Below are 26,364 nucleotides of genomic sequence, written 5' to 3' on the forward strand. Positions count from 1 at the left end.
CAGACATTAAATCTCAATTCCTATGAAAATGAATTTGCACACCCAGAACAGAATGACTTTCTATAAATGGAAAAAAAATCATATTACAGTTGACAACCATATGATAAAAGATTTAAGATTTGACATCTATTTTCCAAATGAATATAATGAATCTTCTTTTAACAGAAGGTGCTTAAAATTTAAATATATATGTATAAATGAGTTTCCCATATGGGTCATTTGATGAGTCCATAGAATAATATGAAACTGAGCTATACAGTCCAGGAAAGTCCCAGGTTTGATCTCTGGTCTGTGCTCAGCTAGCTGATCTCAGCTAGCACTGTGGGTGTTACAATTGGGTTTAGCATCCCTCAGCTCGCATGGAGTGCGGTGGGGTGGGGAGGGGAGAGTGAATCAGCCACAGTTCATGCACCTAATCACCATCCAATGACCCCTGATATTGAGCCTGTACAGTGAGTGTTGGCGGGCTATTTTACCAGAGGCAGCACAAATGCACTTCTGGTAGCGATCACTGGATAACAACCAGGATGGGAAAGCCTGACCAGTTTCTTTCCTCCCTGACCCAGCGGGTGCTGAAGCCAAGAAGCCAATTATAGCACTCTTACTTCTGCCCTGTCTGTGATCAGCTAACTCAATGCGGACCAGGGTTCGAACCAGTGTTAATCTTCCTAACTACATGAGTGTGTGGGCTAGTTTTATTCAGTTTTCAGCAAATTCTTCTTTGCTGGCAGTAGCTCCAGCAAAGAAGATCGCTACCAGTGATCAAATAACATGACTTCACGCAAAGTGCACAAGCACCATTTAAATTGAATTGCAGTGGTACAAGTTTTACTTTTAGTCAGGATATGGGGGAATATCATCGTTATGGCTATAAACTGGTTTGAATTATGCTTTTGTTTTCAAGGTAGCTGGTGTTGCCTATAGTTATGTACATCTTTCATCACACATAGGCCCCGATATTTACAGGGAGGCGGGGAGGGTGCGGGTGAGGCTGAAAACGGCCAAAGAACCTGACAAGTCCATGGATGTGGAGGTCCTGCTGATTTTAACGTCAGGACCTCATTAACATTTTGCAGCTCCGCCTGCCACCCGGCAACCTGCCAAACGGACAGCCTGGCCAGCAGGCAGGAGGGAACACTCATGGCAGGAGGCTACAGCCGGGGACCGTCCCCGGCAATCGGGAGGGTGGGGAAGATTGGCAACCGGGAGGGGGTGGGAGGGGGGAGAAGCCTGCGATCGGAAGGGGCGGGAGAGGCCTGCGAGCAGGGATGGGAGAGGGGGTTGGCAATAGGGAGGGGGGAGAGGTCTGTGATCTGGAGGAGGAAGAGGCTGGCGGTCAGGGCTGGGGGAGGCCAAAGGCTTCCTTGAGGGGCCTGGGGAGAACACTCCTGCTCCTCCTGGCCCTTCAGCAGCTCTGAAACAGGGGAGCTGACAGTTTCCGTCTCCATTTCCGTTTCACTACCGAGTTTCCTGACCCCTGGAAACCCCGTGCAGCAGCAGTTAACTTCAAATCAAGCTCCCAATTGCACTGTAGGAGCCCAATTTAAATATGTTAATAAGTGTCCCGGTCTCTCCATGGCAGGATACTCGGATGGCAGTGGGCGTACGTGTGGCGCGTTGGGGTCGTGTTCCACGCGTTTCACTTTTTAACGCCCCCCTCTCCTGCCTGTCGTGGGGGGGGAGGGGGTTAATATCGAGGCCACAGAGCCTATACAGCACCTGAAACAAAATGACTACGTCCTTGATACAATCAAATTCAAAAAAGTAAGGAAGGCACATAGATGAGCAAATGTTTGTATCTTGATGTTGTTGTTTGCCATTTACACAATAAAAGCAGCTTAACCGGATGGGCAGGAAATGCACCATCATAAAACACTATGGCCCAGATTTTGCTGGGGACTTGCACCATTGTAATGGCGCATTTACAACCTGGGGATCCTTGAACAGTGCAAAATAAAGAGCAAATTATGGAGTAAGTGACTTATGCCATTAATTTTGCCACTTCATATTTTCCTGGGATATCCACTGTATCCTCGCCAAAAACAGTCAGATGGTAATTATCATAGTTCCGACCTACTATTAAAAGCAATGGCAATTGTGATTTTCCTGCATTTAAGCCAGTTTTCACGCTGCTGCCAATTAGATTGAAAAATAACGGTGCTGGTGGCTTGGCGGCATGATTTATTGACTTTAAATGCACTTTTTGATTGCATATTCAATGTGATCTCCTGGACTGGTTTCAATTGCCTGAGGGGGTTGGACAGGAGTTTTCCAGATTTTTTTCTTCCCTTATTGGCCCTGGGTTTTTTTCTGTTTCTTTTGCCTCTCACAGGAGATTACATGGCTGCAGGAGGTAGGAAGTGTCTAGTCATGATACTCCAGGCACCACGGGTGAGGGGCAGGCTTGACAGACAAGCTGGTCTTTTCCTGGTCATTTTCGCAAGTTTGTATTTAAATGACATGCTAATGTGTTTGTTGATCAGGACTTGATGAAAGCCAGGTTGTGAAACCACTGCATTATCATGTCAATAATAACGTATTATTAACAATTCTTTTAAGTAATTTTTTTTAACTAGGTTTCTTTTTAAGCATTAATTGTTGCGATGAAGAGTATAATTGTTTTGAAACAGCAGCGGAAACACTTCCACAAATAAACTGCGCTGGAGGGTACAGTAAAAGCTGTAACAATGCATATTGGTCCCTAAAGTCATAAATTGAAGGACTCTGAGATGATTCTGGCCCCAGCTCTTCCCTCATTAGATTAAAATATTCTTTATCTGTATAGAATACCAGTTTTATAGACCTGTTAATCTAATGAAATTTGTTTCACTTTTGCTCAATATTAAAAAAGGCCTGGAATTAAGTGGAGCCCCAATCTACTTGAGTCCAAGGTTTTTTTTTCAATCATTAATTGTGGAGATGAGGATGAACTGGGAGATTCCTGTCACTATTTCTACCAGGTAATCCCTTGCCCCCATAAAGGTGAAATACTTTGCATCAAATGTAGTCGTTGAATCGCTGGGGAAAAAAGGGCCATGCCGCTTCCGATGCGCTGCGATGCTTGCCGTGGCATGTTCTAATTCGAAAATGCAGGAAAGTAAGTAATTACCAGCGAGGAAGGCGCAGTAGATGGCGACTTTTACGGTGTATGTCACCGACCTCACCGGTAATGACTTGACTGCGAAGTGCCATGAGTATCTTGTCCTGCCCAGGGAAGCCCACTCCCCCACCCCCAGGTTTTGGAAGATCCCCCCTTCGCGAAGCTATTTTTGTCCCCCTTTCCCAATTCATATCTTTCTTTTTCAATTAAATTATGTAAATAAAATGAAACAAGTCCCCCCCCCACCCAAAAAAAAGCTCATGGAAACGTTGCTCTTCCTTTTCCTGCCTAATGGGCACTCCTGGTCCAGCCAAAACCCAACATGTGAGCATTGTCAAAATCCAGCCCAAATAAACTTAAAATTAAATTGCACATAAAGGTAATTACAAGGGCATATAGCCTATCAGTTTTCTTTCTCACTCAACTGTTGAGAATGGCTGTGAGGCCAATATGGCTGCGCGACCTATTAGTCATAAGGATTTGGTATTAAGTATTTTGCTAGGCCAATGCCAACTAACTTATTTTGTATCATGCTGGAGTAGCAGACATGCTAATGAGCCTATCGTGACTGCCATGTATCAGTCTGCCTGGAAAACAGGGTCAAGCTGCAGGTGGATGGGAAGACTTAGCTACAGTCTGGTGAGGCTGTCCACATTTTTAAGTTGCCAAGAGTGGCACTTCATTTGAAATTACATTTAAGAAAAATATAGCATCAGGATATTGTTGGTGGTTCTGCCAACAACGCCAATTTAGGTATTCTGCTCCTTGAAAAAAAATTATATTTAATTATATGAATAATGTAACAAAACTATGTTCCCCCCTTGGTGGTGAATGGTGAAAACATGGTGTGGATGTCCAATGCGAGTCAAACTCAGCAGTTCTTGAGTTCTGCCAACACATACTGAGATTAAAAGGTGCCTGAACTGCTTGACATTTTGTAAAAAGATTGTTCCATTTTAAGGAAGTTTTTACAATATGCATGTTGAAGGTTGTAAAATTATCCATAAAAGGGTAATGCGGTGGCATAAGATGCTGGTGTATTAAGTTGTTAAACCATGGAGTGCACGCTCATACCAACATTTCCCCCCACATGGAGAATTTGATAATATCTGGGGCATAAAGGCACACAATTGCCAACAGCAAGGAATGGGAGACAAAAAAAAAATTGAAGCCACCTTGGTGCATTCTCCTACACCTTTTGGTGCTCAATAACAAGAGGCTCACTGGCAGAGAATCTGGAAAAGTTCCTCGAATCAGCTCTTCAGCACAGATTGGTGTGCAGTGATAGGAAACTTATAGAAAGAAGATTCCATTAAATAATGTTGAAAAGTAAATAAAATAAAAATTTATAGCTCTGGAGCTATAAAATATACCTTTCGATAACTGTAATATGTATGTGGAATATGTTAGTCTCCTCTTACAATCTATCAACAGGGACATTCTGTTCTTTAAAAGTGGTGTATTTACTTAATATGATGTTTTTGATAAAATGTCAGATTCTTGTGAGAAATAGACACCATGTTCTCTGTCTCACCTTCAGCTCCCCTGCAGCCACCTTGAATGCGAGTTCAATGACGCAGCCAACAGCCATGCGAACAGCACTAGAAGAATGCATCTCATTCCACACTGTGTCACTATCCACCTGCAAATAGAAGAAAGGAATCTTACTTTCCAAGGTACCATTTACAAGTCCTATAATCAATCAATTCATGAAGTAATTTGCTCACCTAAAATATAGTGTAATGAAACCATCACAATATCTACAACAACTATCATTTGTATAGCCCCTTTAATACAGGAAAACGTCCCAAGACACTTCACAGAAACTTAATCAGACAAAAGTTGACACTAAGCCAAAGGAGGAGATATTAGGAGGAATGACTAAAAGCTTGATTGAAGAAGGATATTTTAAGGAGGGTCTTAAAGGAGGACAAAGAGATAGAAAGCTAGAGAAGTTCAGGGAGGAAATTTCAGAACTTAGGGCCTAGATGGCTGATGGCATGGCCACCAATGGTGGGGTGAGAGGAGTGGGGATGCCAGAATTGGAAGAACACAGAATTCTGGAAGAATATAGGCCTGGAGGAGGTAACAGACTTAGTGAGGTGTGAGGCCATGAAGGGATTTGATGAGAATTTCAAATTTGAGACATTGGTGGACTGGGGCCAATGTAGATCAGCAAGCACAGGGGTGATGGGTGAACGGGACTTGCTGCAGGTTAGGAAGAGTTTTGGATGAGCTCAAGTTTATGGAGGACGGGAGGCCGGACAGCCAGGAGAGCATTGGATTGGCGAGTCTGGAGGTGACAAAAGCAAAGTTGAGGGTTGCAGCAGTAGGTGTGCTGAGGCAAGGGTGGAGATAGGCAATGTTATGGAAATAAGCAGTCTTTGTGTTGGAGAGGATATGGGTCGGAAGCTCAGCTGGGAGTCAAATTGGACACCATGGTTGCGAACAGTCTGGTTCAGCCTGAGTCAATGGCCGGGGAGGGAGATGGAATCAGTGTGAGGGAATGGAGTTTGTGGGAGGGGCACAAAAACAATGGCTTCAGTCTTCCCAATGTTTAATTGGAGGAAATTGCAGCTGATCCAATACTGGATGTTGGACAAGCAGGCTGAGAACATCGAGGCAGTGGAGGGGCCATGAGAGGTGTTGGAGAGGTAGAACTGGGTGTTGTCAGCGTACATGTAGAACCTGAGGAAAAAATTTGCAGGGCTACGGGGAAAGGGAGGGGGAGTGGGACTAGCTGGATTGCTGTTGCAGAGAGCCGGCACAGGCTCGACGGGCCAAATGGCCTCCTTCTGTGCGGTAACCATTCTATGATTCTATGTCTTCGGATGATGTCGCTGAGGGGCAGCATGTAGCTGAGAAATAGGAGGGGGCCAAGGATGGATCCTTAGGGAACTTCAGATGTAACGGTGCATGGGTGGGAAGAGAAGCCATTGCAGGATGAGTGGTGAGGGATACAAGGAAGTGATCAGAGATGGCCTTGTCTGTGATTGAGACGATGAGAATAGAGGGGCCATGTGAGATGGCAAGATCAAGGGGGTGGCCATGAATATGGGTAAGAGAGTTTATATGGAGAGAGAGGTTAAGGGAGGGGAGGAAGAGAGTAAACTCAGAGGAGTTTACAATACAAAATTATGAGGGGCACAGATAGGATGGATACTAAGGAGCTTTTTCCCTTCGTTGAGGGTTCTATAACAAGGGGACATAGATTCAAGGTAAAAGGCGGGAGGTTTAGAGGGGATTTGAGAAAGAACTTTTTCACCCAGAGGGTGGTTGGAGTCTGGAACTCACTGCCTGAAAGGGTTGTGGAGGCAGGAACCCTCACAACATTCAAGAAGCATTTGGATGAGCACTTGAAATGCCATAGCATACAAGGCTACGGACCAAATGCTGGAATATGGGATTAGAGTAGACAGGGCTGATGGCCGGCGCGGACACGATGGGTCGAAGGGCCTCTCTCCGTGCTGTATAACTCTATGACTCTATGAATCTATGAGACAATAGCCTAAAGATCACTTTCACCCATTTGTGTTTTATAAAGCATGTTTCAAATATGAACAACAAAGCTGATCAAGAAAAGCTTCTGAAACATTCAAGTTCACTTTTCTGTCACAAATTCAATCATTTTCATTGAATAGAATTAAGAAATCTAATAAGCATGTGATAGAAAAAGGTTCCTGAGGTGATGGATGACATTTTATATCAATTATGTAACATTGCTTCCCCACACCTTATTCAGGTCCTTTAGAGAACATCCCCATCTTCTTTTGAAAATGCCAACAACTTTCCAGAAATGTATGCTTGAAAGTAAAGTTGCAGTTACTAACATCAAGAAATATAATTATGTTAATAGTTAATACAGGAACAGAAGTAGGCCATTTAGCCCCTCGAGCCTGTTCCGCCATTCAATGAGATCATGGCTGATCTGTGATCTAACTGCACATACCTGTCGTAGCCCCATATCCCTTAATACCTTTGGTTAACAAAATCTATCAATCTCAGATTTAAAATTAACAACTGAGCTTGCGGAAGAGTGCTCCAAACTTCTACCAACCTTTGCAAGTAGAAGTGTCCTAATTTCAATCCTGAAAGCCCTGGTTCTAATTTTTAAGCTATTTCCCCTAGTTCCAGACTCCCCAACCAGCAGAAATAGTTTCTCTCTATCTACCATATCAGTTCCCCTTAATATCTTGAAAACTTTGATCAAGTCACCCCAAAATCTTCTAAATTCCAGGGAATACAATCCCAGTTTGTGTAATCACTCCTCGTAATTTATCCCTTGGAGTCCAGGTACGATTCTAGTAAATCTATACTGCACTCCCTCCAAGGCCAATATATCCTTCCTAAGGTGTGGTGCCAAGAACTGAATACAATACTCCAGGTGTGGTCTAACCAGGGCTTTGTATAGCTGTAGCATAACTTCTACCCCATTGTAATCTAGTCCTCGAGATATTCAGGAACCGTTCCTTTAGATTGGAAAATTGCACGTGTCACTCCACTATTTAAGAAAGGTGAGAGGGGGAAACCAGGGAATTATAGATCATTTAGCCTATCTGTTGTTGGGAAATTACTAGAGTCATAATTAAGGGCAGAGTGACTGAAGACCTTGAAAATTCCATTAGCCTTTTTGATTATTTTCTGTATCTGTCCATGACATTTTAATGATCTATGTACATGGACCCCTAAGTTTCTTTGGACCTCCAGTGTTTCGAGTTACTCACCATTTAGAAAGTACTTTGATCTATCCTTTTTAGGTTCAAAGTGGATGACCTCACACTTGCCTACTTTGAAATCCATTTGCCACAGTTTTGCCCAGTCACTTAATCTATCAAAATCCATCTACACTGCTTATAATGCTACCTATCTTTGTGTCAAACTTGGATATGTGGCTCTCTGTCTTGTCATCTAAGTCGTTAACAAATGCAGTGAATACTTGAGGCCCCAACACAGATCCCTGTAGGACAGCACTCGTCACATCCTGCCAATTTGAGTACCTGTCCATTGTCCCTACTTTCTGTCGCCTGCCGCTCAGCCAATTTCCTAACCAGGTCAATTCCATAAGCTTCAACTTTAGCTAACAGTCTCTTATGAGGGATTTTATCAAATGCCGTCTGGAAGTCCATACAAACAATGTCCACAGCCATTCCCCTGTCCACCACTTCAGTCACTTCTTCAAAAAATTCATTCAGGTTCGTCAGGCATGACCCACAAATCCATGCTGGCTCTCTCTGATCAGCTGAAAATTTTCAAGGTGTTCAGTCACTCTGTCCTTAATTATAGATTCCAGTAATTTTCCGACAACAGATAGGCTAAATGATCTAAAATTCCCTGGTTTCCCCCTCTCACCTTTCTTAAATAGCGGAGTGACACGTGCAATTTTCCGATCTAAAGGAACGGTTCCTGAATATCTCGAGGACTAGATTACAAGGGGGTAGAAGTTATGCTACAGCTATACAAAGCCCTGGTTAGACCACACCTGGAGTACTGTATTCAGTTCTGGGCACCACAATCTAAAGGAACAGTTCCTGAATTGAGAGAACTTTGGAAGATTATAGTTAGGGTTTCTGTATTGTTCCCACCTACTTCCTTTAAAACCCTGGGATAGAAAACATCTGGTCCTGGGGATTTATCACTCTCTTTAATGCCATTATTTTCTTCATTATTGTTAACTTGCTTACATTAATGCTCATTATGGGCTGGGGGGCAAAAAATGACCCATACTGCACCACTCAAGATTACTTCATAATTAGTTGACCAATGGAATGATATTTTCAGTATTCATGGAGATGTCTATTCATTGCATTGTTCTATCTTTTGACTCAAGGTACTTCGGATGAGAAGAGGATACCCGAAGGCAGTGCATGGGGTGGAGTTTGGACAAATACACTGTTTTAAATCCTACTTCCATCCCTCACAGAAAACACTGTTTTTCTATTTATTATTTTAATTGTTTCATTTTTCATCTTCAGCAGGTAGGGGGTTCAGAATGTTTCCCTGTGGGAAACGAAGGGCCTCCTAGATAATGCATTAACAGTAATAAAAGCTTAAAATGCCACAGGCTGCTATCTCACCCTGAATTGTACTGTAATAGTGGATATTCAAAGTACACAGGCAGAGCATGTGCGTGCTTGTACGTGGTTGGATATTTCACAAAGTAGTCTCAGGGCTGTATGAAATTATCCAGTGGGACAGACTGGGCCTATAAATAATATGCAATGTAACAGTCTCTAGTTTATCCTCATTAATCCAACTTTTTTGTCTTTGTTATTAAGGGTCAAGACCTATTTGCTGAAACATTACCTCATGTAATTATTGGAAAGTACTTTTTAAAAAAAAACGTTAGTTATTCTCCTATGCATTTTCAGGCTCCCTGAACTATTTTCTGAACAGGAGGGTATGATGACAACTGAACTCAAGCAAGTCCATTGGCACCGCCTGGTTATGATTTCCCATTGATTTCCCCTCTCTTTGGAGAAAAACAGGCCTAGAAATTGGTCCATGCAGCAGCAATCTTTCGGGTGCTACTTGGAGTACAAAGGCCTCAATATGGCGATGCCAGCAGCGGCCCTTTTCTCATTACTCTTCGCCGGTGGACTGTTGCGCTGCACTGGCTCCACTATGAGGCCCGAGGCCCAATATCCAGGGAGCCTCGGGCCTGACCATTCTGACGCAAGGAATGTAGCCTGCGCCCCCCGCGCTCTCGAATTTATGGGCCCTAATCTCTACTTTGCATCTTCTTGATAGAGATCAGGAACTCATCATGCAGAAACACTAATTAATTCACCACAGAGTTGTACTACAGTAAGGTACAGCTAGAATCAATCTGATATTTTAACCTCAAAATGTTTAAGCTCCACTAATGTCACAAGTATTAAACAACTCCTCCATATTATGGTAAATGAACATTATCTGACTTTTACAAAACATTGACAGAAAACAAAAAATGTATATACTTTCCTGAGTAAAGGCACAAGAAAGAAGTTGCCTTTTAAAAATTAGTACTCAAAGTCTTGGCACTCCCCTTATGCTGAAAGAAAATCAACATTGCTACACTTTTTAATCAAAGTAATGACAATAATCATTAGTGATTATTGTCATTACTTTGATGACAATAATCATCAAACAAGCATGAGAGCTTCATTCCTGATTTAGTTTTTTTCAACATCTATAAATAACACTTTATTATTTAAAAACTCCATCAAATTCAGGTAGAGCTTACATTGTGAGCCCTACGGCACTCCTAAATACTGAGCAGTTCTTGCTTAATGTACCATAAACCTGCCTGGTGAAAACACAATCTGTTCCAGTGTGCACAGATAAATCATTATGCTTTTAATTTGTTAGAACATAAAGTATGAAACAAGAAAATGCCATTTATTCAGTCCATCAAGTATGTTACTTCCATAAGCTATGCATTATGGACTCTACCTAAACCTTCAATCTCCTGAGGAAATCTGTCCTCCTGAAGATAGAAAGAACAAAATTCCAGAGCATCCATTTAACTTACATTCTGGACTTGTTGCTTTTCTTATTTGACATTTTCATGGTCCCAGCAGCATTGTTACTTTTAATATTATTTTTAATTGCCATTTATAAATTTAGAAGAAATTATAAAAAGACTGTTCAAATGAAATGCTGTCATTTAAATACAGGAATAACTATTTCTGTCAAACATACCTGGTGTCAGTATATATACAAGTTCATAAGCATGGTTGAACCCAATCACTATTTAATATTACATGGAAAATACAATGAATTTGCCTTCATTAAAACTGCGAGAAAGTAGAGCTCAGTGATATAGTTTACTGGCAGTTGGACATAAAGTTGCTTGGAGTGGTACAACTTTGATGCGTCTCTGATCTGAATTTGTCATGTGGACAGTTCTCACTTTCTCCCTAGATGGCTGTATCTGAAATTGAGGCATTTCTCTATAGTGGAGGGAGGGATGAATCCTCATAAAATAATACAGCGCAAGATGCCATGCGGCCCTTTGTGCCTGTGCCGGCTCTTTGATAGTCCCACTCACCTGCTCTTTCCCCATAGTCCTGCAAATTTCCTCCCTTCAAGTATTTATCCAATTCCCTTTTGAATGTTAATACTGAATCTGCTTCCACCACCCTTTCAGACAGTGCATTCCAGATCACAAAAACTCCCTGTGTAAATTTTTTCCCCCTCATGTCGCCTCTGGTTCCTTTGCCAATTACCTTAAAACCATTTATCATATTACCTCATGGGGTAGCAAACTTGCATTGTTGGCCTGCACTGCGAACTAGCCATCTCGAGTGACACTCCTAAGGTTTGAGAATAGATTGGTGCCCACGCCTCTTTATCAAATTGGTGTGCGGTACTCGGTTGATACTTAGTGTGGTGAAGAAAACATGAAAAATGAAGAGCAAACAACAAAAAAAAGGTTAAGAGGAAGTGGTTTTATTGTGTAGAAATTAAAGTAATGGAAGTGAGTCCAATTTGTTGGACATGCGAGAGAAAGAAATGTATAACTGCCCTTTGTTTTTTTGATTCTCTATACTGCACATTTGTAAAAAATTACATTTTACGCTTACTTATTAGATCACATGCAAGGGCTCTAAGGTGATGGTATTTTAAAAAAATCAGAATTACTTTCTGATCACCAAAGCTGGTGGTACATTAGCTAACACAGACGTAAATGTCAACACAAATCCTGTCCCCATCATCATGAGGACTCGATGTAAAAGTACATGAAAGCCTACTCCTTATCACCACAATTAAGCAGCAACTGCTGTTGTTATTTCGAGTGGCTAAACTATCAAAAATAAGCTTTATTTTTCAAAAAGTAGCTAGATGTGCACTATCATAATTAGCATCTTCTGGTTAAAGCAGGTGCTACGTGTTACTGGCAATTAAGATGGTATGTGAGCTATCTCCTGTCATTGTGTCTTTGTTTTGTTTTTTGATGGGCAGTGTTGGCTGGGAATAAACATGACAGCTGTTGGTGATTGGAAACCACATGTCCAAGTTACAGTACCAAGAAGTGATTCCATGAGTTGCCTAGTCCAAAGTTACAGAAGAGAACTACAAAGGCGTTGGGAGTCTTTTAGTTTTTAAACAGATGGAATGAAGTTAAGTGAAATATCATGATCTATTTAAATCTGCTGTTGGTTATTTTAGCTTCTGTTTAGTCTTAATAAATATGAATTAGTAGTTTTAGACAGTCTTTTCATTGTTGGTTGGACAGATCGATGGCGTATGGTGTGTTCCCATGCTATTTCACTGCATATCCCTATGGTAAAAGGGTTCATTGTTCACCTTTTGGTTCATAGGAAGGGCGCACTTGCCTATGGAAGCTGACTTTTGCATTGAACATGAATAAAATGTATCAGGAGAGGGCCCAAATAGGAAACAATCTGCTCAGTATCATTTTATTTTTGCCAGTAGACCAATTGAGTTGTGCCATGTATCATATATTTATATAATGCCCTGTATCTCCATAGATTTTAAACAAATTGGCAATGGGCAATAATTTGCAGTAGCAGGGCATCTAACGGCATGTGCCGTTAGATCGACTTGCCCGTGCACGTTTAGGTTTGTTAATTTTTTGCGTGCCCAAGTTGCTGAAAGTGTGAGCTGATAACGGCGCAGCGAGGGAAACAGGGCATCTGGGACCTGAGTGAGCAGGGCAAGCAACTGTGTATTTCCTTAACCAAACAGATTCAATGATTGTGAAATAAACAGCGCAATGACTGAGAAAGAAGTGTAAAATAGAGTGGTGAGTTCAATATCAAATCAGGTACAGAAAGAGAAATAGAGAGGGAAAGAAAGATTGGATTAACAGACAGAAAAAGAGAGACAGAAAGGAAAAGTAAAAAAAAAATTTAAAATTTAAATGACATTTTTAAAATCTCCAACAATTAATACCTGAAGGAATGAGGCTCCACACTCGTAATAGGTAATTTTCAGTGCCAGAGAGATTGACTGGCAGTAATTAACACTTATCAAGTTGTTAAAAGAGTACTTAAACTTGAAATGACAAGACTTAACTTTCTGTGGCGAGTTTAGACCGTATCTACCGCACAAATACAGCAATTTCACGCATTCATTCAATGCAGAGGCAGGCAGCCGGATGTCGTTTTCATGAAGCTAATGGCGGAACGGCACAACTCGGACAGCAACTTTTGGATATCCGCATTTAACTGTGCATCTGCCCCTCGCTTGAAGTTGCTGTACCATTTGTGCATAAATAAAGGGGAGCGCCATTAGCCTCACCGTTATTTTGAAAGCAAATTCTGCCTCATAGTTTTGCCTTTTCTTTACCCAGTGTACTTTTCCTTATCCCTTTCTCCACTTTTCTTTTTTGTAGGTTGTTTAATTTTATGTTTCTATTCTTTTCTGTTTTCATTTCTTTCCTGTCGTATCTCCTTTTTTTTGTTTCTGCTTATTTTTTTTTCTTTGTTGCATTCATTATTCAACTTCTTAAAAATTTTCCTTAATGAACTGAAAATAAATCTGAATAGCTAAATTTTAATGTGTTTAAAATGAGTTTGATTGATCAGGGACAGAGCAGGAACCTATTGAAAGTTACAAAATTAGATAAATAGAAAAATTCAATAGTCAGATTTTAAACTCACAAGTCACTTATAATACATTTGTTGAGCAACACTTGCTTATTAAGTAACAATGCATATATGTTGACACAAGCATAAAATAAAATATATTGTTTTGTAACTGATATATATGACTTGTATTTAAATATCAGTGGTCAACCATCTTGTACAGAAATAAAACTAAATGGAAAATTTAAGGAACCTGTTCTTTAGTATTAATTGTTATTGAAATGATTTCAGTGACAAACATAATTGGGTAGATTTTCTGTGATGGTTAAAGGGGCTGATGGTGTAATTGAATGGTGAATTTAAGGCGTATTAATTTCAAGCTGGGCTGATCTCCTGGATTTTCCTAAGGTTTGCCCTAATTAAGTATTAAACATGAGTTCCCTTCCTATATTGGGCCTGGTGCTGGGAGCTCATCAAAGTGGGGGGTGGGGAGCAGTGACTACATGAACAAGAAGCACTTAAAGTGCTTACTTGTACAATTTACCACCCTCCCTAGGAAAATTTAAAGGAATATAGCTATTTGAAGATAAGTGGCCACATATGCGGCAAACTTTTTTCTAGTCTTTACAAAGGCTGTAAAAATTTAAAATGATTATTTTAACTTTTCAAAGACTATTTGAGGCAAAATAAATGTGTAGGTAGGAAACAGAGTCTCTGCGCAAGAAATGGAGTGGCACACCTGAATCCATATTTGATAACTGACAAAGTGGAGATGCTGCTACATAGCTAGCAAAACTTGGCAGCAAAAAAAATTGAGGGAGCAGACCTTGATAGTTGCTGGCAGTATCTATGGTGCAGGTGCATTTGCAGTAAACGGTACAAATCTGCAACTGGTTCCATGCTGACCTGCAGTCTGTGGAGCCAATTTCTCAGTGCCATTACCATGTAGGTATGATTGGGCCTGCAGATACGGATGGTGATGTATAGTGGCTGCTGATATTCCAGCTCTGGTGTCTGCTGATCTTCCTGGCTTGCCTTCTTTTTAGGTCCGCTCTTTTTTCAGCTCTTCCTGTTCTGCTGAAATTTTACCGGTACTTCAATTACAATTGTTCCTCTGGTGAATTGCCAAACCATATTTGGCTGTTTTAGGTTTCACATAACCTTTATGCGTGGTGTCAGCTTTGGCTCAGTGGTAACACTCTTGCCTCTGAGTCAGACCCCACTCCAGAGACTTGGGCACATCATCTAGGCTGGCACTTCAGTGGAGTACTGCACCGTCAAAAGTGAGTCGTTAAACTGAGGCCCCATCTGGATGTAAAAGACCCCATGGTACTATTCGAAGAGGGGCAAGGGAATCTTCTGGTGTCTTGGCAAACATTTATCCCTCAAACAACACAACTAAAACAGGTTGTTTGGGTCATTTATCTTATTGTTTGTGGTACCTTGGTGTGTGCAAAATGGCTCCTACTTTTCCCTACATAACAACAGTGACTATATTTCAAAAGAAACTACGGTCTTAAATTTAAACAAGGCCAATTATGCAGGTATGAGGGGCGAGTTGGCTAAGATAGATTGGGAAGTTAAATTAAAAGTTATGATAGTAAATAAGCAATGGCGAACATTTAAAGAAATAATTCATAATTCCCAACACTTATACATACCCTGAGGAGTAAAAACTCCACAGGAAAAGTGATTCAATCATGGCTAACTAGAGAAGTTAAGGGTAGTATTGGATTAAAAAAGGCTTACAATGTTGCCAAAAAGAGTAGTAAGCCTGAGGATTGGGAGGGTTTTAGAAATCAGCGAAGGGTAACCAAGAAATTGATACACAGAGAAAATTGAATATGAGAGTAAACTAGCAAGAAATATAAAAACAGATTGTAAGAGCTTCTACAAATATATGAAAAGGAAGAGATTAGCGAAAGTAAACATGGGTCCCTTGGAGGCAGAGACAGGAGAAATTATAATGGAGAATAAGGAAACAGCAGAGGCGTTAAACAAATATTTTATATCTGTCTTCACAGTAGAAGGCACAAAAAACATACTGGAAATAGTGGAGAACCAAGGGTCTAATGAGAAGGAGGAACTTAAAGTGATTAAGATTAGTAAAGAAAAAGTTTTAGAAAAATTAATGGGACTAAAAGCCGACAAATCCCCTGGACCTGATGGCCCACATCCTAGGGTTTTAAAAGAGATTTGTAAACAATTTTACAACACCAAGTTATAGTCCAGCAATTTTATTTTAAATTCACAAGCTTTCGGAGGCTTCCTCCTTCGTCAGGTGAACGATGTGAAAATGAAATCCTCGAAATGAAATCGCATTTATAATTCACAGAACAATGCTTGGTGAGTACAGACAGTTTTTTCAACTGCCCGTTGCCAAGGCAATCAGTGTGCAGACAGACAGGTGTTACCTGCCAGGTCTCACAGAATATACAAATCACCAAAAAAAAACAACAACAAACAAAAAAAACAGAGCTAGAGAGGTAGAAACATAGAAAAGACAGCAACTGACCCGTTATATTAAAAACAGATAACATTTGTTCGCTGGTGGGGTAACGTGTAGCATGACATGAACCCAAGATCCCGGTTGAGGCCGTCCTCATGGGTGCGGAACTTGGCTATCAATTTCTGCTCGACGATTTTGCGTTGTCGTGTGTCTCGAAGGCCGCCTTGGAGTACGCTGTATATTCTGTATATATTTTGTATATTCTGTGAGACCTGGCAGGTAACACCTGTCTGTCTGCACACTGATTGCCTTGGCAACAGGCAGTTGAAAAAACTGTCTGTACTCACCAAGCATTGTTCTGTGAATTATAAATGCGATTTCATTTCAAGGATTTCATTTTCACATCGTTCACCTGACGAAGGAGGAAGCCTCCGAAAGCTTGTGAATTTAAAATAAAATTGCTGGACTATAACTTGGTGTTGTAAAATTGTTTACAATTGTCAACCCCAGTCCATCACCGGCATCTCCACATCTTTAAAAGAGATGGCTGCAGAGATAGTGGATGCCTTGGTTTTGATCTTCCAGAATTCCCTAGATTCTAGAACGGTCCCTGTGGATTGGGAGGTAGCAAATGTAACCCCGCTATTCAAAAAAAGAGGGAGAGAAAAAACAGGGAACTGTAGGCCAGTTAGCCTGACACAGTAGTAGGGAAAATGCTAGAATCTATTATTAAGGATGTAGTAACAGGGCACTTAGAAAATCATAATATAATTAGGCAGAGACAACACGGTTTTATGAAAGGGAAATCGTGTTTGACAAATCTATTAAAGTTTTTTGAGGGTGTAACTAGCAGGGTAGATAAAGGGGAACCAGTGGATGTAGTACATTTGGATTTTCAAAAGGCGCTACGCAAGAGGTTGTTACACAAGAATAGGGCTCATGGGATTGGGGTAATATTAGCATGGATTGAGGATTGGTTAACGGACAGAAAACAGAGAGTAGGAATAAACGGGTCATTTTTGGGTTGGCAGGTTGTAACTAGTGGGGTGCCGCAAGGATCAATGCTTGGGCCTCAGCTATTTATAATCTCTATTAATGACTTAGATGAAAGGACCGAGTGTAATGTATCCAAGTTTGCTGACAATACAAAGCTAGTTGGGAAAGTAAGCTGTGAGGAGGATGCAAAGTGTCGGCATAGGGATATGGACAGGTTAAGAGAGTGAGCATGAAGGTGGCAGATGAAGTATAATGGGAGGAAATGTGAGGTTATTCACTTTGGTAGGAAAAATAGAAAAATGGAATTTTTTTTTAAAAATGGTGAGAAACTATTAAATGTTGATGTTCAAAGGGATCTGGGTGTCCTTGTACACGAAACACAGAAAGTTAACATGCAGGTACAGCAAGCAATTAGGAAGGCAAATAATATGTTGGCCTTTATTGCAAGGGGGTTGGAGTACAAGAGTAAGGAAGTCTTGCTGCAATTGTACAGGACTTCGGTGAGACCACACCTGGAGTACTGTGTACAGTTTTGGTCCCCTTACCTAAGGAAGGATATACTTGCCTTAGAGGCGGTGCAACGAAGGTTCACTAGATTGATTCCTATACTCTCTGGCGTTCAGAAGAATGAGAGGTGATCTCATTGAAATATATAAGATTCTAAGAGAGCTAGACAGGGCAGATGCTGAGAGGATGTTTCCCCTGACTGGAGAGTCTAGAACAAGGGGACATAGTCTCAGGATAACGGGCCGGACATTTACGTCTGAGATGAGGGGGAATTTCTTTACTCAGCGGGTTGTGAATCTTTGGAATTCCCTACCCCAGAGTGCTGTGGATGCTCAGTCATTGAGTATATTCAAGACTGAGATCGATAGATTTTTGGACTCTAAGGAATCAAGGGCTATGGGGATCGGGTTGGAAAGTGGAGTTGAGGTCAAAGATCAGCCATTATCTTATTGAACGGCAGAGCAGGCTCGAGGGCCTGTATGGCCTACGCTTGCTCCTGTTTCTGATGTTTTTATGTATGCTTTGTCTGCGAAGCACTTTGAAACGCCCTGACGTCCGGAAGTGAAAGTTTTATCTTTGGTTAAGAGAAATAAAAAAAATCTTCAATTGTATTATATAGAATTTACAGCACAGAAACATGCCATTCAGCCCAACTGGTCTATGCTCCACACGAGCCTCCTCCCACCTTGTTGTATTGTTAGAAGTCCATGCACATTTTCTTTTCAAAAAATGAGTAACAGAAGTTAATACCAAAAACGTACTGCAAAACAAAAATGGGCTAAAAAGCCACAGACCCTTCCAGGGGTCCACACTCATGGAACTTCCCTTAAGCCAACTCCAAATGGGCAAGCAAGGCATCCAGCTCAATCCTGGCTTAAGCAAATAGAACATCAAACTAGGCTTCATTTATCTGCAATATAATATTTAGATTAAGTTATGGTTAATTTTGATGAGATCACTTTAGATCAGTCTAAAATGACTACCTGAAAATTGCATGTGCCTGGCCGGGGGGGGGGGGGGGGGTGGGGTGGGGTGCGGGGGGTGTAGGGGGTGCAGTGAAGAGAATAAGAGCTCAATTATTTTGAAATGGTGGCGGGATGGCAGTGGAGGGGTGAAGGTGTGCGTGGCAAACCCGAATAAAAAAAAAACGTACTTTTTCCAACGCAATCGCGATGTAATCGATGGTGATTAAAGTTGTTTCCAGGTTTTGCGCCCGGCAAACAGCCTGATTGACAGGCTGGCTGCCGACAGGAGCTGAAACGCTGACGGGGGGGTGGGGGGGGGGGGGGAGAAAAAGAGAGTGGAGGCGCTGAAGATCGGGGGGAAGGGGGAAATCATGGCGGGGGGGAAGAGGGGGAGTTCGGAGAGGGAGACATCGGGGGCTGAGAGGGACATCGGTGCGGGAGACATCGGGGGCTGAGAGGGACGTCGGAGAGGGGACATCGGAGCAAGGGGGTGCAGGTGACATTGGTGGAAAGGTAGGTTTATTTTGTTTTTTTTTAATTTTTTGCAATGGTTTTGATTAATTTATTTACTTTATTTTTGCCTGATCCGGTCCTTCATGCCTGCTTTCACCAGCCGTGGGAAAGTTGCCCAGATAAGTTTAAAATTGGTTTAACTATCTACTATGTCAGAAATAAAGTACCTTAAGTACCTCAATGAGGTACATTTGGTTCTTTAACTATGGCAATTAAAGCCGGAGGGACTTCCACATTCGGGAAGCAAGCGCGCACACAGGCGCATCTGTGGGAAACCCGGATGTCGGCGGGTTGGGGTCGGCTTCCTCACCCGCTCGGGATTTTCCTGATTTTTGCAGCCCCCACAATTTCATTTGAAAATCGGAGCCAAAAAGCATGCAAATTGACTATATGGCCAGATTTTCTGGTCCTCCAGATTTTCAGCCTTAGGGACTGGAAAATGTTCCTCCTCTCACCCTAATATGTTCAAGGGAAAACTACTGAAAACAAAGCATTAAAGTTCAAGCAATTTTTATTTGTGATTATCAACAATCTTCTGGAGTAATGAAATCTTGTACTTAAGAAGAATTACATGATTAACGGCCTTGGATAATTGGTCTCTAACTTATTTTTGCTTTCAGAATGGATTAGATGTGAAATAAATATCCAAACTGCCCTGAACCCCAACCTATGGACGGAACGTAGCAGTGTAGCATTTTAATTTCTGAAATCAGAGGTTGCTCGGAGTTAAACTGCCCAAACATATTTAATTCAACACCTTTATAGTCAGCAGAAATCTGGGCTGGATTTAAGCTCAGTTCCCAGAGGTAAAAAGACTTCAATTTTCAATAAAGGAATAGAAAGGAAATTATACGCCAGTTGGTCTTACTTCAGTTGTTGCTAAACTGTTCGGGTCTATAACGTAGATGAATTTGCTAAGTACTTGGAGAAACGTGAGTTAATTGGAGTCAGTCAGCATGGATTTCTAAAAGGCAGTCATGCTTCATAAATTGGAAAGAATTCGTCAAAGAGAGAACAGAAAGGAATTGTAATGGATATGGTTTCCATGGATTTCAAAGTCATTTGATAATGTACAGCATGAGAGATTTACTGGAAGGGGGACATGGAATTAAGGGGAATGTGGCCACACTGGGTGGGGGGGGGGGGAGAAGCGGGAGAGAGGAGGAAGAGAGAAGTAGAAGAGAGAAGAGAAAGAAGCGAGAGGAGGGAGAGAGAAAGTAAACTGGACTGGAAAGATGTAATGAATGGTGCTCTGTAGGAGACTGCCCTTATTTACAACATGCGTAAATGATACGGATATTCAAATTGAAGGGGAAGAACAGTAAAATTTGCTAATGACACTAAATTTGGAGGTATGGCAAATTCTGATCAAGGATTGTGAAAGATTGCTGGAGTTTACAAATAGTCTAGTAGAATGGGCAAATAGATGGCAGATGCAGTTCCATGCAGAAAACTTTGAAGTGATACATTTTGAAAGAAACAGAAAAAAAATACACCTTAAATGTTCGGGCTCTAAACAAAGTACAGCAGCAGATGTGCAATATACAGGTCATTGAAGTGGTTTTGTATCCAGAAGCAGAATATAAAAGCAAGGAGGTAATGTTGGACCTTAGCTAGGCCATAGTTGGAATATTGTGTGCAGTTTTGGGCATCCCATTATAAGAGCAATAGAGAAGTAATGGCAAGGCTATGGTGTAGATTCATTAGGATGCTAGGGCTTTCTTCACTAGAAATGATAAGATGTGACCTGATAGAAATCTTACGTAAGCTTATAAAATAAACTCAGACTGTTTCCAATGGTAAGTAAGATGGTAAGGGGGGCATAAATTTAAGATAAATTAGAAAAAATTTCAAGAGGTTAGATAAATTTAATTTTTTTAAAACGGCGTGTAGTTAAGAGTATTGAATTCTCTGCCCAAACCAACGATAAATTTTAAAACGACATTGAAGCGGAATGAAGAGCAAGTAGGAGAGTGGAATTAGATTAAGTGGCTCGTGGCGGCGGTGGGGGGGAGGAGGGGAGAACAGGGGATGGGCTGTGACATTCTGTGTTGTAACATTCTATGATCAACTCACCGTGCCTCCCAATGAGCCTATAATATCCTTTCTTATGATAATTTACACTATATGAGTGCAGCAGATGGACAGAGACTGAAACCTGCATACTTAGGCAAGTGTTGGTTTCCCTTATAGGTTTTTGAATGTTTTCCTGTTGCCTTCCTCTGATTCCATAATTTGTTCATGACCAATGGTGAAGTAATGAAACCAGCAAACTTCTTACTCCTCTTCATGCAGGCGTCCAGTACAATTTTAGGACACAACTTCATGCTACGTCTTTGTGAACCTGGAATGTGCGGTTGGTGTACGCAAGTTAGCATGTTTCCTAGTGTATCTGAATCATATTAATGAGGGTTCCAACTAGGGTTAGGGTTAGGGTTAGGGCACCTTACTTTCAATGAGGACAAAATAAATACATTTCTTATTGTAAGGCAAGAGAGACTTTGGATATTGTGAACCCTACTAATTCATGTATTTTATGGGATTGTGGCACAGTTGACTGAGGAATTGGTTTCTGGTTAATGTCCTTCACCGCAGTGAATCGTACTTTAAATTTCAAACTACAGCAGAAAAGTGAAGAGATATCTCTCATTTGTAGAGTTGTGATCGGAACGGAGGCTTTTGTACAAAGTAAGGGGAAAAGAGCATGAAAGAAAAGCGATAAATTTCAGAAAAACAAAACCTTTTGAAACCATATTTGAATGCATCAAGTTTGTCTGGTCTATCACGTTGCCTAGCTAAGTTGGAAGCTTCATGCAACACATTCGAAGGAAGTTTTGAAAACGATGCCAAAAAAATCCAAATACCAGATTTATATTACTTTAACTACTTTAAAAGTTTTATTCAGGGCTTGGCAGATATTTAAGTGCCAAAGCCCTGCGGCTTTGAAAGCCTCATGCAATGGGTTCGCTGTTTGCAACCCAGATGTCCTACAGATTCATCACAATTTTTCAGCTGACGAAACACTGCAAGTGATGTGGTCTAAAATCAAAAGAATCTCAGTTTTTTAGCTTTGAAGCTACATCATTAGCAATTGCCTTGTAAAATAGCTGTCACATCTAGAAAACAATGCTTTAACTAAAATTGCTGAAGATTGTTCATGGTTGTCCTTTATTTATTTTCCTCAAAAGGACCCCATTGCTATCTAGTCGTTTCTGGACATCGCAACAGGATCTACAATGTATGTCCTGTGCTAACTTTGGAGGTTGGCTTTGGATCATGTTATGCTGGTGAGTGAAAGGCTGGATTGCGAGCAGCTTGAAATAAAATGGTGAATGTTTTCTAATCAATTCAACAGAACTTCTATTTTATCTCAAAAACTAAATCAATTTAAATATGACTTCAGTGGACTTATTTATTATGATGTATAGTCATTATAGTGAACCTAACAATTTTAAGATTAAAAACATTGTGGGGTTATGCAGCTAGGAGAACTATTGGAATTCAAAATAACATTTTGCCACCGAGTCCAAATGTACAAATGGATATGTTAAATGAGTAAAACATGTCAAATCCAATAGGAATGCCAGCAATTAAAAAAAAATCAAACAGTGTAACTAGCTGAATGTTAATAATACACAATTTTATCATATAGAAAAAAAAACTATGATTACTGGATGTTTGAAATAAAAGAAGAAAATTTTGGAAATACACAGCATCTGAAAAGAGAAAAGATGAATTAATATTTCAGGTGGTGACCTGAGGTGCTGACAGAGACCTGCTGTGTATTTCCAACATTGTTATACTACTTTCAACGCAGGTGAAGTGCAGCTTTTCTGACATAACTGCAAATAATTTTCTCTTCACAGGTCTCACGGGTAATAAAACTCAGAAGAAATTTTTAAAAGTTTAAGATGTTAATTTCAATGGTTTTATTTAGGATTTTCCTTCATTCTCAGATTGATTTCCCTGATCTGTTCCTATTCTTTATTTGTTTTTTTAAAAAAATGAGTTGTTCTTACTCAGCTTAGCTTTAATCTCCCTCGCTGTCTTGCCATTTACTTCTTCTCTTCCACTTTGTGTAGGCCCATCTTCTGGTTCTAATCTGATTTGGTTTTATCTTTCCTCTCTGCTCAGTTTTAGTTTGCACTGCAAACCTGAGTGTGAAATTCTGTAATAAAATTTATAGGGATTTCTCTGTTGCTGTAGACACATGCCTAATGCAGCAGATGACAACAGTAAGTCTTTTTCTTCTCCACAGCATGCTGAACTTATAGATTCCTTGCTGAGCTTAAAGTTAATGTTGGACACCTTTAATAGGAACTTGCTGTAAAGGACATGTGGAGGTGGAGCCTGCGACCTACATCTAAATTACTTGTCAACATTAATGTCCTTGTCATATTTGGCACAATTCAGTATGTATAGTACCATATTTTGATCCTAAATTTTAGCCAGTTTATCACCTTTTGACACCTATGTCATTGACACATTTAACATTCTGCTTATAAATGTACTTACTGTAAAGAGTACATCATTAAAATAGAAAAGCAGCTTTTCTCAGTGTTGCAACAGCTTTAAAATCTGATAATTTGGCATATGTTGAGGTGTGACATCAATCAGTTTCAGTCACAGAACTGCTGATCACTGGTCTGTTACCAATTTCTGCCTGGGTAGCAAGAGGAATTGAAGATAGCTCTGATTAAAGGGAAAAAAAAGAAACACAATTGTGCAGACTTCGATGTTGGTATATGATGAAAACAATATTAACTGGTAAATAAAAATCTCTGTCTACTTGATGATTTAAAAATTAACTCGACTTTTAGAAGATTATTTTAATTACTGTTGAATAGATTTTCATACTGAACTAGGGTAGTTATTTATTCATTTTTAATTCTGACATTTTAAAGTTAGGCTCTTAGTTTCAGTAAAAATGGTTCAGTTGTTATTCTTGCTCACTGTTAGCAGAAAACAATTCTCTTTGGACATGGACAAGATATTTACCAATGCTACTTACTTGTAAAATTTAAGTATGTACTATTTGTGAAACATACCTTGTAGACTATTACGTTTAAACAATTGGTAAAAGTAAATAGTTAGGTACGATTTGTTGTGAGAGGATTTTAGCTCTGATTCTCAATTGGCTTTTTGCAGAATTGAGAACTTGAGTCTATAGTTTTGTTATGCTCCAAAATGTAGCACAAAACAAAAACAAAAACAAAGTTGAACTTTGACCCACATTCCTATTTAAAAACAAATGATTAGCTGGTTGGGAAAGGGCTGCAGGCCACATTACTCATTTGAATATAATAACTGACGGGCTAAAATGCATACCACAGGCATAAAATCAAATTATTTGGTTGGCAGGGTAAAACATTTTCCATTTAATTAAAAATAAATCCATCTAATTGTGGTGATACAATATTAAATAATTTTAGGACCTAAATAGGTATGATGGAATTACACTAACAAAGTGATATTGGGTCTGATTGGGTCTGCTGAATATTACCTATTCAGCAGGACCCTGGAATACATTCAAATGGCAGATAGCCTCAACAAATAATTTATTTCAGTTGCATCCCTTGATATCACTGAAATGTTTTTGTTGTTCTTTGGCCGTCTGTTCCCACAGTCTGTGGCCACATCAAGACGAACCTGTTAGAATTTCTTTTTAAGATAAATGGCGTGGGAGGCTATTTTTTCCACTCAGTATTGCTGGCTGCTGCCTGTCACAATGGGGTCGCAAATGTGATGCCACAGCGGCAACAGTGCAATTTTATGGTGACATTGTGACCGTATGCCATGTCATGCACAAACTTATTATCTTCATAATGCGGTCATGAAGTCAGTACTCTTGAGCATGCACAATGGCCAAAATGTCATAACCCACTTGTGCTTCCCCTATGTTGCCAGGTCACAGGGAGACTGGCAGAGCAATCTAAAAAATAAATATGAGAGCGGTACTCTTGGACAACAACCCAAGAACATGATCTATGATGCTAGATTATATGCAGATCACGAGCTTTCTCACACACACAAAAAAGGGTTTCCTAAGATAATTGTTTTTTCTAATATATACAATTTCTGATTATAACAAACTACTATTATGGTTGTAGTGGCGATTGCATCATACAAGAGGTAGGTACCAAATAATGTAAGCTATGGTCAATGTGGTCCCCTGGATTAGTTTCGATCGCCAAGAGGGTATTGGAGAGGAATTTTCCAGATTCCCCCCTCCCCCCACAATTAGCCTTGGGTTTTTGATCCGGTTTTTCGCCTCTTCCAGGGAACTACATGGCACCTAGAGGGTAAGGAGTCTCTTGACAAGATGCATAAAGCGTTACAACTAATTGAGAAAGGTTAGATGGATCAGCTGGTCTTTTCCTGTCTGACATTTTCATATGTTCGTATATAAGTTCCATTGTTCCAAAGCTTTCCTCCAGTTCTGGCAAAGCATTGTAAGGTTGCATTTATACGATAGGTAATGGTTTGACAACACTACCTGCTGAGATCGATGCATGGCTGACAGCCCTGACTTATACTCCTAGCTCGAAAATGTTCTCTGACTGTGCAAACTGGAGTTCTTTGCATGCAAGTTTACATATTTGGTCAGGTGTGCTCAGTGTCATTCAAATGTTCATTAACTTTTAATGTTTAAGAGCTGATGGGTTCACTGGTTGGCTCAGTGATAACATTAAAAAAGGTGAAAAATGACGAGATCGATTTCACTTACTGCCCCGTTCCCGCTGGCCGCCATTTTAACTCCTGACTTCATTTAGGTAGCTGAGGCGCCCGTTGGAAGCAGGCGGGTGTCTCATGATTGCATACAAATCGGGGTCCTGTGATGTCTTTGGGCCTCCAACATGATTTCAACTGGGTAGGTCATAAGTCCTGCCCAGCATCCAACCTGCTGAGTAAAATCTTGCGGGTCTGGCTTCACAAACTGTCCGACTCACTAACTGCAAGCACTCAGCTGCAGCCACTCGGATCATAGGGATCTGTGTTTAGTGGATTTCCAAGGTATTTTTCATCTTGGAGATTGCTTCTTTCTGTTGTTTACTTGCTTTATTCATCCTAATTAAGCTTTCACAGCTTATCATGTATCATTTTTGCTTCACTGCTTTGGATGGAGGAAAAGTTGGAGGAAGAGGAGCAGAAGCAGCAGCAACCGCCTCAACAACCAGAACAAGCAGCAGGTGGGACTGTTAGAAGACAGCAGGTGAAGGGGGAGCTATAGGCCAAGATTCACTTTCCTGGAGATCTCTGAAGAGCACTGCATTCGGAGGTTGCGCTTCACCAGGCAGACTA

General features: G+C 40.6%; 1 protein-coding gene across 10 annotated transcripts in view; it reads right to left on the reverse strand.

The window, feature by feature from the left end:
- Window positions 1-26,364, reverse strand: part of hdac5 (histone deacetylase 5) — a 275,728-nt gene that overhangs the window by 17,508 nt on the left and 231,856 nt on the right. For all 10 annotated transcript variants that reach the window (XM_067968975.1, XM_067968972.1, XM_067968974.1 and 7 more), the window contains one exon: window positions 4,635-4,742. In XM_067968975.1, the coding sequence (XP_067825076.1) occupies window positions 4,635-4,742 (108 nt within the window). The remainder of the gene's footprint in view (window positions 1-4,634; window positions 4,743-26,364) is intronic.

The sequence above is a fragment of the Heptranchias perlo genome, chromosome 30, assembly GCF_035084215.1.
Source record: "Heptranchias perlo isolate sHepPer1 chromosome 30, sHepPer1.hap1, whole genome shotgun sequence".
Lineage (NCBI taxonomy): Eukaryota > Metazoa > Chordata > Chondrichthyes > Hexanchiformes > Hexanchidae > Heptranchias > Heptranchias perlo.